The sequence below is a fragment of the Panthera onca genome, chromosome B4 (genome assembly GCF_046562875.1).
Source record: "Panthera onca isolate mPanOnc1 chromosome B4, mPanOnc1 haplotype 2, whole genome shotgun sequence".
NCBI lineage: Eukaryota > Metazoa > Chordata > Mammalia > Carnivora > Felidae > Panthera > Panthera onca.
This window is the reverse complement of record NC_138345.1, coordinates 80,240,912-80,253,923: the sequence shown is the minus strand read 5'-3', so window position 1 is coordinate 80,253,923 and position 13,012 is coordinate 80,240,912. Positions and strand designations below refer to the sequence as shown.

Below are 13,012 nucleotides of genomic sequence, written 5' to 3'. Positions count from 1 at the left end.
AAAGCACACTCTGTTTCAACCCTTTCTCCTGTCCCTCCAAACATACCCCTCCCTGCAGCATTCATTCTCACACAGTCTCATGGAAAGGGAATCTGAGAATTCATTATGAAAGCATTATGAAAGTCTACTGTTAAGTAGACGAGGAACAAGCTCCAAGACATGAAGCCAACTATCAGTAGAGCTGAACAACCTGGGTATCTTGTCTCACGGAGAAGAATTCAGCGAATTCAGCGTCTGCTGGGGCCCCAGTGCAAAGAGGAAGCTCTCTCCCCACCCCTCAGCTGAAGCCGGAAGGAGTGAGAAAAGCAGCTGCTCCTGAATTAGACTTCATGGGCAAGTGTGTCACAATTATGTCCATATCTAAGTATCTCACCCAGAGGGCATTTGTAGGAGTCACGGGGTCAGACAAACCATGTTCCTGGTGATTTGTTTTATTACAAAATGCATAAAAGTTCCCTCTCCCTATTTTCTCTTCCAGAAACTCCCCACTCCCGCCCCTGTCTTTATCTCTTTACTTCCCTAGGCCCAGCTCCTTGCCCCCCACCCACCCCCCACCCCACAGCCCTGCCTAGTCTCACTCTTGTCACCAGCCTCTCTCAACTCAACAGATCCTATCCTAAGCATACACACACAACCAGAGCATGAACTCTCAGACTCTAAGTATCTCAGAAGGCACCTACCCATATTTTATTGAAATATCTATTTTTTTCCTTTTAGGTAAGTACTTCCATGGAAAAGTTTTTGCCAGAGACCCAACTTTGGATGTCTTCAGAGTATGGGAGATCAACAATAAACAATGAGACCCAGAATTCTAGATCCCAGACCTTATTCAAGTGACTCAGAACAAAATTATTTCCTACCTCCATATGCCCAGCAGAAAGCAGACACTCTCATTGGGGTGAGAATCATATCTAGAAGGGGAAAGCCCTTAAAAAGAGCCTCCCGTTCTGCCTTCCTACACTGGCTGGCCTATGTAATCCGAGTGACTGAAGGCCAGTGGGAAAGAAGAGGAGTCTAGCCCCTGGAACTGCCAGCCACGGGGTCCCCTGCCCTACTGTTGCTGGAATAATTAGTACTGGCCCAGTTGTTCATGCTTACCTTCTTGATGTTATACATGCGGATGAGAACCCCCTGACCTCGATCATTCAGAATAGTGAGCTTCTCGGCTAATTTATGCTGGTAGGCAGAGGTCAAAGACATGATGGCCACCGAAAGAGAGGAGTATCCGGACAGCAATGCCGAATCTCCCCAAACACTTTCAGCTTGGGTGGTGACACCCCCTGGGCGGAGGGACCCAGCCTGGTTGGTGCGCTGGTCTTCCTGTAGCCTCTACAATTGGCTCATGGGGGAAAGCAGTCATTACAGCTCACAGGCCTTCAGAATCTTCTTGTGCTTCCTCTTGCACACTCAGCAGGAGACACTTCCTCTTTCTAGCTGTGTAGCATTTTTGGTAAGACTGTGAAGTTGGTGGAGGCAGGGGAGAGGGACAGGCTTTCAAGGCTCCTCACAGTCTAGCACCAACCTTTTGGGCCTTACCCCTTCACTAGAGTCCTATAAAAAGCTCTGCACCAGACAAACAAGTATCAACTACCCCACTCCCATCCACCTTTAAGCTTTTTCTCTTTTATATATCTATCAAGAACACCTATGTTAAGGGCGCCTGGGTGGCTCAGTTGGTTAAGTGTCCAACTTCAGCACAGGTCATGATCTCATGGTTTGTGAGTTCGAGCCCCACATCAGGCTCTGTGCTGATAGCTTGGAGCCTGGAGCCTGCTTCCGATTCTGTGTCTCCCTCTCTCTCTGCCTCTCCCCTGCTCATGCTCTGTCTCTGTCTCTCAAAAATAAATAAATGTTTACAAAAAAATTAAAAAAAAAAAAAAAAAGGAACACCTATGTTATTCTCAGCTGAACCTTAGGCCTATCCATCTTTTAGGGCCCAGATTAAATCCCAAATCCTCCACATTATCCCTTCCAGTGTCAAATACTATACAGAACACCATATTCTTCACTATATTTTTAAGTATATGACTTATCTCCCCCAACCACATCATAAGCCCCTTAATGACAGGAATTGTATCTAATACTTCTTCATATCTTTCACAATACTTTAATACAGTGATTCTTAAAATGTGGTCATATCAGCATCATCTAGAAACTTGTTAGAATGCATATTCCCAGGACCCACTCCAGACCTACTGAATCCAAAACTCTGGGGTAGGGTCCAGCACTCTGTGTTTCAATAAGCCTTCCAAGTAATTCCAATGTACTCTCAAGTTTGAGAACCACTGCTCTTGCACAAGAGTTCATTTATTTTTTTTTAAGTTTATTTATTTATTTTGAGAGAGAGAACAGTCACACAAGTGGGGAAGGCACAGAGAGACAGTGCGAGAGAGAATCCAAAGCAGGCTCCACATTGTCAGAGCAGAGCCCGATGTGGGGCTTGAACTCACAAACTGTGAGATCATGACCTGAGCTGAAATGAAGAATTGGATGCTTAACCTACTAAGCCACCCAGGCCCCCATCTAGTACAATGGCTCTTAAAGGTGCTTAAGAAACTGAGATCAATCCCTATCCTCTGAGATTCAGGATTGGTAACTCTGCAGTGAGGCCTAGAAATCTGCATTTCTAAGTACCATGGGAGGATTTGGTGCAAATATTCCATCAAATACATGTTGAGAAACACTGATCTAGAACACCACCTCTTGGACTCAACCACTTAGTAAAGTTGCTGTCTTGTTTGTTGAATTATTAAGACTAAATTGGGAAATAGGCCACATGAAGAACCATATTAACTGAGATTAACAAGGGAAAAGTAGTTAATAGACTTTAAATCTTAGAAGGCTGAATAAATTTTAGCACTAAAAAATTCTTGCCATTCTAACCAGGCCTTAGCTCCCTAATTCAAGAAAACCAACTCACTTTCATGTTTCTTTCAAGGAGAAAAGCAGAAAGCCCTCAGAAAAATTCTACATTAAACAGAGTTGTCTTCATATCTACTTCTTTTCCAATACCTTTTCTCCACTTTTCTTTTAAAAAATTTTTTTAACATTTATTTATTTGAGAGAGAGGGAGAGAGAGACAGAACACGAGCGGGGGTGGGACAGAGAGAGAGGGAGACACAGAATCTGAAGCAGGCTCCAGGCTCCCAAGTGGTCATCAGCACAGAGCCTGATGCGGGGCTCGAACTCATGAACCGCAAGATCATGACCTGAGTTAAAGTTGGACCCTTAACCAACAGAGCCACCCAGGCACCCCTTCCACTTTTCAATCATTCTCATTTTCCATATCCAGGGCTCTTACATTATTCCAATAAATCCTGGGATGGAGGGATAGGAGAGCTGATTGGCATTATTATATACAGATCTTAATATGTTTGTTCTCAAGATAATGTCTCTTTTAAAGAAACAAGATGACAGTGCTTAACACACAAAATTTCAAACATCCCTAAGGGAAACTTTATACTCCTGGAAAACAGAATCTGCCTTCCAGTTTATTTACTAGATAGACTCCCTAGAAAGCTAGGGGCCTGGAATGAGGTGTTATTGGCCCTGAAGATTTGAATTACCCGCTATTCTCAAAGAAACCCAGGTTCTACTAAAGACATTGGTGGGATTTCTACTGGTCTTTCACCTTGATGGGGGAGATTAAGAGCAGTTGCTGAGGCACCAACAGGTAGGAAGCACAGCTGCCATATAGCCGCAGCCTTTTTATCAGGTTAGTATAGTTTCATTGGATCTTTTTCACTTGCATTTGTTATCCTCCTGAAAATTTTGTTGAAGACTCTCCATACCAAGCCAATCTTTTCTCCTGTTCCCAAATATATACTCCCCAACCCAGCAGGGACCAGCCTAGTAGTCTACTGTGAATGTGCCACATTCATTTCTGCCTTTCTCATGATGTGTGCTTTCCCTCTTGCTGACCCAAATCCTACTCGATCTTCTGGATCTGGCTCCAAAAGTCCTAAGTCCGGCCCTTGCTGAACTCCTGCGGTATTTGGTCACTACCACATATTTTACATCTAAATTAGGTCCCATCTTTGACTGCCTGTTTCATACTCTACTGCCACCCCAGCTGAACTGTAAGATTGCTGGAGACTGGAAAACACTTATTTGCTTGTATTTAGTATATGTGAAAACCCTACATTTTGGCATAGGACAGATTTTGGGCTTGAATGTTAGTTGAGTCCAATGGACAAAGCCTTATGATTTAGAGGCAAGGAGCCCAGGTTATGGAGCCATAAAGCTTGAGTCCACATCCCAACTCTATCATTTAGCAGCTCTGATCCAGTTTCCCTGCCTGCAAAATGGAGATATTGATAACAGTTCCTACCGAAAAGAACTGTATTAAGGTCCTACATGCGAAGTGATGACCTAGTTATATACTAGGGACCCGGTACTTTAAGTGCTTTGTATGTATTACCTCAAATAATTCTAATGTTATTCAAACATGTGCTAGCTTTGTAACTTCAGGATCTCTCTCACTCACGGAGTTGGTTTCCTAATCTATAAAACCGTGGTGATTCCTCATATACCTGTAGAAGTGGTTACATGATATGGTGTTTGTAAACATTCAGCTCAAGGCCTGGTACGCTGGATTAAGAATGCCAAAAAGAAAGTAAAATTTGGGTGTTTTTAGTATGTGATGAGCTTATGTCACTTTCTGTGAAATTCTACTTAGCATCGCATAAATAAAAAGGCCAGATTTAAAGATGGGACTAATTGTTCCAACTGGTAGACTTTAGAGAAACTTCACTGGAAAGACCATGCAGCAGTTCCTCCTGGAAACTGGAAGAACCCTTCTGAGGGTGGTTCAATTACCCCCGGGCAGGGCCTAGTAACCCTGGCTACAAGTCAGAATCCCCTGTGGAACTCTTTTAAAGCCACAGTTAGCCAGACCTCATGTGTGAAGATTCTGATCTGCTAGTTCTGGAAGATCTGTCACTTTAAAACTACTCAGTGATTTTCATGCACAACCAAGATTGAAAAACAGTCATTCAAGACTTAACTATGACATCAAAAACTTCCAAACCTCTTGAGAAACCATAGACCATATGGTGGGAGAAGAGGAATTGAGTAGCTTGAACAGAAAGTTGATTTACATCACTTGACAAAGGTACTTTGCTCTCCCTCACCCCAAACTTCTGCGAAATTTGCCTTGTTCTGACTTGTAGGATTGTTTCCCTCTTCAGATTCAGACACACTTCCCTTCAGATTCTTGAGAGACACTGCTTCAAGAATAACGTAAGAGATCTCAAAGGCCTCTAGACTCAGTTTAATTGTCAAAGTAGCTTCGAGGCTACAACATTCTCGCCAAGTCTAATAGTATTAACTCAAATGGCCTCCATTATAGTCTTGGCCTCCCAACATGGGATATTCAGCTACCGATAATTAGACAAATGGTCCAAGCTTACCAATTCTTGCTGCCACTTTTGAAGCACTCTTTGTTAAGACCAGCCTTATCAGTCTGATCAAACTTTATACTTTTCTAGGCTGCTGGATAAAATAAGGGTTTGGGGTTATCTGAAGACTACATTTTAGTATTAAAGCTCTTCTATTATCTTTAAGAATCTAAAGATAACTGTATGATACTGGATTATACTGCAGGTGTTATTTTCCAGAAAGCCAATTCACTTTATAATAAGTGTTCGTGGCTCTAATATTATCATTAACATGCAGTGTAAGCTTGAAAGGGCCACCCTGGCTTGCGTTCCTGAAAGGCACCTGAGTGTAAATCCCTGGACTTAATCATCTAAATGCTCTCAGGAAAATCTGACATTTAACAGTCTAGCTCTGTGCCCTTTGTCTATGCCCTAGGCATGATCCAAAGCAGAATTGAAATGGGCTATTCTAGGCACTTTTCTATCCTTCCCTCTTATGCCACTCTGCCTTGATCCTCCCCCCCCCCCCCCCATCTCAATCAGACTATGCTGTCCCTGCTTTGCAGAAATCTCAGCTGTAGCTGTTGCCTGGAAACTTGGGAGTCCTTGAAGTGAATGTCTGCTAGGATAGCTAAAGACAGCTAGCCATAAGGGAAAGTAGGCCTCCTATTGGCAGTCAAATGTGGCAGATTTGAGATGGTATATTCTTAGTTCTTTCTAGGAGTCTTCATATGCTGATACGTACAACTTTAAAGATTTCAGACTGGCATTCGCAGATAATTATAAAGTAGCCTGAACTTGAACATGGTACTGTTCATTCTTCTCTTCCCCTCTCCCCAAAAGGGCTATGCTGATCTGACAAGTAGCATCTTTGTCTAGCAAAGGGCTTAATTTAGATAGATTTGGCAAAGAGAAGGAAGGGAGCAATGCTGAACTGTAAAGGAACCAGCTGCCCCGGCCTTGCTTTCCTGAACACTCAAGCTGATGGTGAATTTCATCTTACCCCAGTACTGTGAGCTTTCCAAAGAGCCTTGTCTGTTTAATACTCTATTTGGGGGCACAGAATTCTATTCAAAAGAACCCATGAGACTAAAATATATGTATAAATGTTAATTTTTAGTTTCCCAAGGCATGTAAGCCGTGAAGTTCTCCTATTAGCTGACTAGGCTATTGCTTTAGACATGCAAAACTTTCATAGGGAGATACCCATATCTTTGCCTCTTTTTTTGAGAACAGAAAGTAGGCCTATGTCAAAACTACTTGATCTTAAATGTCAATATTTTCTTTGTCAACCCAAGGTTCCTACTATTTAGGCCTCATGGAGCCAGAAGTCCTAGAAATATGTCCTTATGACCCAAACCACAGGATGCCAGCCAGCAGGTTACAGTACCACCTGGCATCATGTAGAAAGGTACGTTTTCCTGGTTAATACAAAATGTTGGGATATCTGGGTGGCTCAGTCGGTTAAGCATCCCACTCTTGGTTTCAGCTCGGGTCATGATCTCAGTTTGTGAGTTCCAGTCCTGCATCAGGCTCTGTGCTGATGGTGTGGAGCCTGCTTGGGATTCTCTCTCTCCTTCTCTCCCTCTCTAATCTCTCTCTCTCTCTCTCTCTCTCTCAAATAAATAAATAAATTTTTAAAAAAATGTTAAATCACTGGTGGAAGAAATATAAGCTCAATATAAAAAGTTAAAAGATTAAAAAAAAAAAAAAAAAGAACAAGCTTCTGACCATACATAGCACTTAGCAGTTCTTAATGTTGGAAATGGTTTGTCTTCAGCATTTCATGAAAGGAATGGAGGGTAGAATACAGGCAAAACCTAATAGCCATTTCACAAGAGCCTTTTTCTTTTAGAAAAATCTGAAGATAGCTAAAAAGATGGCTAATTGCAAATATAATGCTTGCCATGTGGTCCCAGTCAAAAGGCTCAAGGAACATGAGGCTAACTGTGTCAATAGAACTGCTGTAGATGATGGTAAGTCTTTTTTTGGGGGGGGTGGGGGAGAGGATAGATGAGTGGCATCAAGTTCTTTTGCCCCATGCCCTCCATATTTCATAACTAGGGAAGTCTTAGCCCACTAAGAGGAATGAAAAACAAAAGGAAGTTTCTACTCTGCTTCTACAACTTCTGATCTGCTTTATTTCAGAGCCATTCAATCTTCCAAAGGTTATTTCTCCGAGTTTGGAGCCAAATGAAAAACTTTCTAATACTGCCAATCAGATTCTAGACCCTGATGTCTGGAACATAGGTGAGCAAGGGTGAAACAGTGAACACAGCCATAAGTGAAGGCTTGGACCCTAAGTCCTTCATAGCTGATAAGTACTGTAGTCCTGGATAAATGAAGTCTTAATACTCCTCCCACAAAATCCTTCAACACAGTCAAATAAATCTGGGAATTTCATCTGCATCTGGAGAAGCAACCCAGCAAAAAGGGATCTAATTAAAACCAAAAATCATTTATAACAGCTTAAAGAATCTTACCTTACCAATATCTGGTCACTTTCCATAGAAAAAAGTATTGGTATAAATTGAAACGTGTAGTCTAAAAGGTTTGGATTTATCCCATCTCAAGTGATATCCTTTCTCTAAAATGTAGCATGCCATAAAGAATTCACTAGTTTTTCAGTCAGTCTAGGTTCAACCATAGGCTGTGGCCATAAGGAAAGTTACTTCTCAACCAAATCTCCCTCACCTATAAAGGTATAACACCTACCTTATAAGATAAGTATTAAATAAAGATGTATGTGTGTATTAGAATAATGCAAGTTCCTTTAACAGATAAAGTTCAAGTTGTGTTGATATCCTGGTTTAACACAACAGAAGTTTCCTTGTGTAGCCCAATGCAAGCATTCAGTGGGGATGGTGGATTGAGACCACAGGCTCTTTTCATCTGTGACTGTCACCTTCCACGCTTGGCTTCCCAAACTGCCACAAAAAGACAGTGGAGGCGCAGGTGCCTCTTAAGCAGCTTGACCCAGAAGAAAATACTTCCACTCACATTCCAGTGGCAAAAACTAATCATATGGCCACACCTAAGGTAAAACTGGTGGGAACGTTGTCCCTGGCGGCACAGGCAATTCCCAGCAACAACTATGGAAGAGAGATTCAAATCTCTGCTGCCAACTAGCTTTCTCTGCAACAATCTAAAAATGCTTAGTACTGGGGCACCTGGGTGGCTCAGTCGGTTGGGTGTCTGACTCTTCAGGTCATGGTCTCAGTTCATGGATTCGAGCCCTGCATTGGGCTCCATGCTGATGGGGCAGGGCCTGCTTGGGACTCTCTCTCTCTCCCTCTCTCTGCCCCTTCAGCATGCGTTCCTCTCTCTCATAAAATAAATAAACTTTAAAAAAATTAAAAATTAAAAAAAAATGCTTAGTACTTGTATCACATCTCCATCCTCTCTCCTCCTTTCTAGATAACACATATCATTCTCCTTTATTTGTTCTTAAGACATTTGCTCCAAAAATGCTGGTTTGTGAAAGGTAAGATAAATCATCTTAAAGAAGTCATTGGAATAGTAGGGCGCCTGGTGGCTCACTCAGCTGAGCGTGTAGATTTTGGCTCAGTAATAATCCCAGCGTCATGGGATTAAGTCCCACATTAGGCTCTGTGCTGAGCATGGAACCTAAGATTCTCCCTCTCTTTCTCTCTCTCTCCCTTTGCCTCTCTCCCTCGCTTGCATACTCTCTCTAAAAAAAATTTTTAAAGTTACTGGAACAGAGAGAAAAATACCTTTAAGTTTAATTCTTAAAGCTAGATGGCCACTACGTCATAGACCTGGCAGATGCCTAAACTTCAATTATAAATTTTTAAAAATCTATACCCATGGGCTCTGAGTACCTCCATTCCCTCCCTAAGGCTCCACTTAGGACTTTAATCCATTAAGGACTTGATTACACAGGTTCTCAATTCTATCTTATATTTTCAAAAATTAAAAAAAATTCCTAAAATTGTAAAGGGAAAATAATTATTATACTACACATGAACCAACCTAACAAGGATCCCCAACCTAACAAGCTTGAAGGGCACATCTAAGAGTTAGAGAAGCCAGGGCACTTGGGTGGCTCAGTAGGTTAAGCATCTGACTCTTGGTTTCAGCTCAGGTCATGATCTCTTGGGTAGTGAGTTTGAGTCCCACACTGGGCTCCGTGCTGACAGTGCAGAGCCTGCTTAGGATTCTCTCTTTCTCCCTCTCTTTCTGTCCCTCCCCTGCTCTCTCTCTCTCTCTCTCTCTCGAAATAAAATAAGTAAACTTAAAAACAAGAGTTAGAGGGGCACCTGAGTGGCTCAGTTGGTTAAGTGTCCCACTTCAGCTCAGGTCATGATCTCATGGTTCATGGGTTCAGGCCCCGTATCGGGCTCTGTGCTGACAGCTCAGAGCCTGGAGCCTGCTTCAGATTCTGTGTCTCCCTCTCTCTCTGCCCCTCCCCTACTCGAATGTACTCTGTCTCTGTCTCTCAAAAATAAATAAGACATTAAAAAAATTAAAAAAGTAAAAAGAGAGAGAGAGAGAGAAGCCATCAATGGAATTACCCACCACATGTACAGGGGTATGGGGAATACAAAGGGACTGTATAAACAGAAGCTTGCACAAAGTCAATAATTCCTACTCTGACAATAATATGGTAATTTTAATCTCTGGGGCACCTGGGTGGCTCAGTCAGTTAAGCATCTGACTTGTGACGTTGGCTTAGGTCATGATCTCACAGTTTGTGAGATGGAGTCCCACACCAGGCTCTGTGCTGACAGCTCAGAGCCTGCTTGGGATTCTTTCTCTCCCTCTGCCCCTCCCCCACTCATGCACACTCTCCCTTTCTCTTTCCCAAAATAAATAAATAAATAAACCTTTTTTATAAAGTAATTTTAATCCCCTAGAACTGGTTATCTAAACTAAATCTTCAGTGCTGGTCTCCAACTAATTTTCCTTTTTTGGTTATCTTCTACAGTGACTCAGGAGACATAAAAAAAGAGACTATGGATGAAAAACATCCTAACAACTATAAGTCCTGGAGAAAAGGTAGCGTAACTTTTTTAAACTAGTGGGTCCCTGGGTGGCTCAGTCAATTAAGTGTCTGACTCTTGATTTATGCTCAGGTCATGACCTTGGGGTCATGAAGTCAAACCCCAAGTCGGACTCCGCACTGGGTGTGGAGCCTGTTTAAGTTTCTCCCTTTCAGGGCACCTGGGTGGTTCACTGGGTTGAGCATCCGACTTCGTCTCAGGTCATGATCTCGTGGTGAGTTCGCGCCCCGCGATGGGCTCTGTGCTGACAGCTCAGAGCCTGGAGCCTGCTTTGGATTCTGTGTCTCCCTCTCTCTCTGCCCCTCCCCCACTCACACTCTGTCTCTCTCTCCTTCAAAAATAAATAAACATTTAAAAAACAAAAAAGATTCTCACTTTCCTTTTCCCTCTGCCCCTGCCCCTCTCACACTTATGCTTGCACTCTCTCAAAAAAAAACTAACAATATCATAGTTCTATGATATTAACATAGTTTTAACTAATCACTAATGTCGTATTCTAAATCTTCAAAGTTTCTTAGACAAACTTTTATTCTTTAAAAAAATAAACCATATTTTCTACTCTAAGTCCTTCTCCACACCAAATAGTAGAATGCAAGGAAAGTCCCAATGCCTTTAAGTCAGAGTATGGAGAAAGAACTGTCTAAAACTCTATTTGAAATGCAACTAACACATATCGAGCTTAGGTCTTCTATAAAAACACTATAAAAAATGACACTACTTTAATGTTCTCTTTCTACCCATAGGTCAGAAAAACTGATGGAGAAGCTGTGGATTAAAGAGCCAGCAGACAGAAAATGTATTGTCCTTTTTCAAACTTTGGGGAAATCTTAACTGTCAAGTTTTAGATAACAACTCCAGTCATTGTTGGCATCTTAATATGTTTTTATTTATTTAAATAAAGAATATCCTTCCTGTGACCAGCTTCATTTGGTTTTTTAGTCTTCCTTGTTTTCATATCCTCATTTGTCAACCAAAAGGCTAGAGGGCTTTTTTGCCTATTTCCCTTATTAGTGGAGGAAATACAGTAACCTTAGTCATATCCTTTTTTGTTTTTCTTTTTTTACTATTTATTCAGTTTTAAGAGAGAGAGAGAGAGACAGAGCGTGAGCAGGGTAGGGGCAGAGAGAGAGAGACACAGAATCTGAAGCAGGCTCCAGACTCCGAGCTGTCAGCACACAGCCAGACGTGGGGCTCGAACTCACAAACCATGAGATCATGACCTGAGCTGAAGTCGGACGCTTAACCGACTGAGCCACCCAGGCGCCCCCTTAATCAGATTCTTTATCCTCCGATTATTTTTCTCCTACTCCAAGTCATGTACTACATGACCATCAGATCAACCTTCTTCAATTAATTTTGTACAAACCTTCCATGTTTAAAAGATACAGTTTTGGGGAATGAAAACTGGTGCAGCCACTCTGGAAAACAATATGGAGGTTCCTCAAAAAATTAAAAATAGAACTACCCTACAACCCAGCAATTGCACTACTAGGTACTTATCCAAGGGATACAGGGGTGCTATTTCTAAGGGACACATGCACCCCCATGTTTACAGCAGCACTATCAATAATAGCCAAAGTATGGAAGAGCCCAAATGTTCATCGATAGATGAATGGATAAAGATGTGGTATGTGTGTGTGTGTGCGTGTGTGCGTATATATATACGTACACACGCACACACACACACATACAATGGAGTATTACTGGGCAATCAAAAAAAATGAAACCTTGCCATTTGCAACTATGTGGATAGAACTATAGGGTATTATGCTAACCGAAATTAGTCAGTCAGAGAAAGACAAATATCATATGATTTCATCATACGAGGGCTTTAAGATACAAAACAGATGAACATAAGGGAAGGGAAGCAAAAAAATATATAAAAACAGGAAAGGGGATAAAACATAGGAGACTCTTAAATATGGAGAACAAACAGGATCACTAGAGTGGTTGTGGGAGAGGGGATGGGCTAAGTGGGTAAGGGGCATTAAGGAATCTACTCCTGAGATCACTGTTGCACTATATGCTAACTTAGATGTAAATTAAAAAATAAAAACTTTAAAAAGAAGTAAAAAAAAAAAAGGATACAGTTTTTAGGAGCATCTGACTCAGTCAGTAGAGCATGTGACTCTTGATCTCAGGGTTGTGAGTTTAAGCCCCATGTTAGACATGGAGACTACTTTAGAAAACAAAACAAACAAAAAAGATATAGTTTTTATGAGAAGCTGAGTCTGGAGCATGTCTCCAAATCTCCCTTCTTAACTCTATAGAAGTCAGGTTATTCCAATCTTGTATACACCTTATTCTTTGCTACTCTGTTCATTTTTAAATGTTACCCCTTGCCCTTCAACCATTGAAATCTCTTTCTAGCTGGTTTTTTTTTTGTTTGTTTTTTTTTGTTTTTTTTAAGGCTACTTCTTATGCCTCACCACATTTAAACTTAACAGGTGTCCAACCTCAACCATACCACAAATCTTCACAAAAGAAGTCAGAATCACATGCTGCTTTGTATTTGCTATACCATATATCACTAGCCTGGTGCTATGCATCTAGGAGATATTCACATACTTGGTGCTTAAACTGAATCAAGACCCAATTTATAACAGGCCA

General features: G+C 41.6%; 2 protein-coding genes across 3 annotated transcripts in view; one reads left to right on the top strand and one right to left on the bottom strand.

Moving 5' to 3' along the window:
* Positions 1 to 1,275, bottom strand: part of NCKAP1L (NCK associated protein 1 like) — a 41,667-nt gene extending 40,392 nt beyond the window's left edge. The window contains exon 1 of one of the 2 annotated variants that reach the window (XM_060657375.3): positions 1,099 to 1,275. In XM_060657375.3, coding sequence (XP_060513358.1) covers positions 1,099 to 1,200 — 102 coding nt within the window. In that variant the 5' untranslated portion in view covers positions 1,201 to 1,275. The remainder of the gene's footprint in view (positions 1 to 1,098) is intronic. The other variant, XM_060657374.3, reaches the window with a different exon arrangement.
* Positions 1,276 to 5,005: 3,730 nt separating this feature from the next.
* On the top strand, positions 5,006 to 11,324 carry LOC132660324 (gametocyte-specific factor 1-like). The gene is made up of 7 exons (XM_060604343.3): positions 5,006 to 5,113; positions 6,677 to 6,789; positions 7,234 to 7,354; positions 7,527 to 7,628; positions 8,796 to 8,862; positions 10,327 to 10,397; positions 11,146 to 11,324. The coding sequence occupies exons 2-7, from the start codon at positions 6,697 to 6,699 to the stop codon at positions 11,157 to 11,159; spliced, it is 468 nt and encodes a 155-aa protein (XP_060460326.3). The 5' UTR covers positions 5,006 to 5,113; positions 6,677 to 6,696; the 3' UTR covers positions 11,160 to 11,324.
* The last annotated feature ends 1,688 nt before the right edge of the window (positions 11,325 to 13,012 follow it).

Bases quoted from the DNA above. Each gene is read 5' to 3' on its own strand.
- LOC132660324 (XM_060604343.3), top strand. From the start codon at position 6,697: ATGGAGCCAGAAGTCCTAGAAATATGTCCTTATGACCCAAACCACAGG. The intron at 6,790-7,233 runs GTACGTTTTCCT...TTTTTCTTTTAG, and splicing joins ACCTGGCATCATGTAGAAAG to AAAAATCTGAAGATAGCTAA. The intron at 8,863-10,326 runs GTAAGATAAATC...TATCTTCTACAG, and splicing joins AAAATGCTGGTTTGTGAAAG to TGACTCAGGAGACATAAAAA.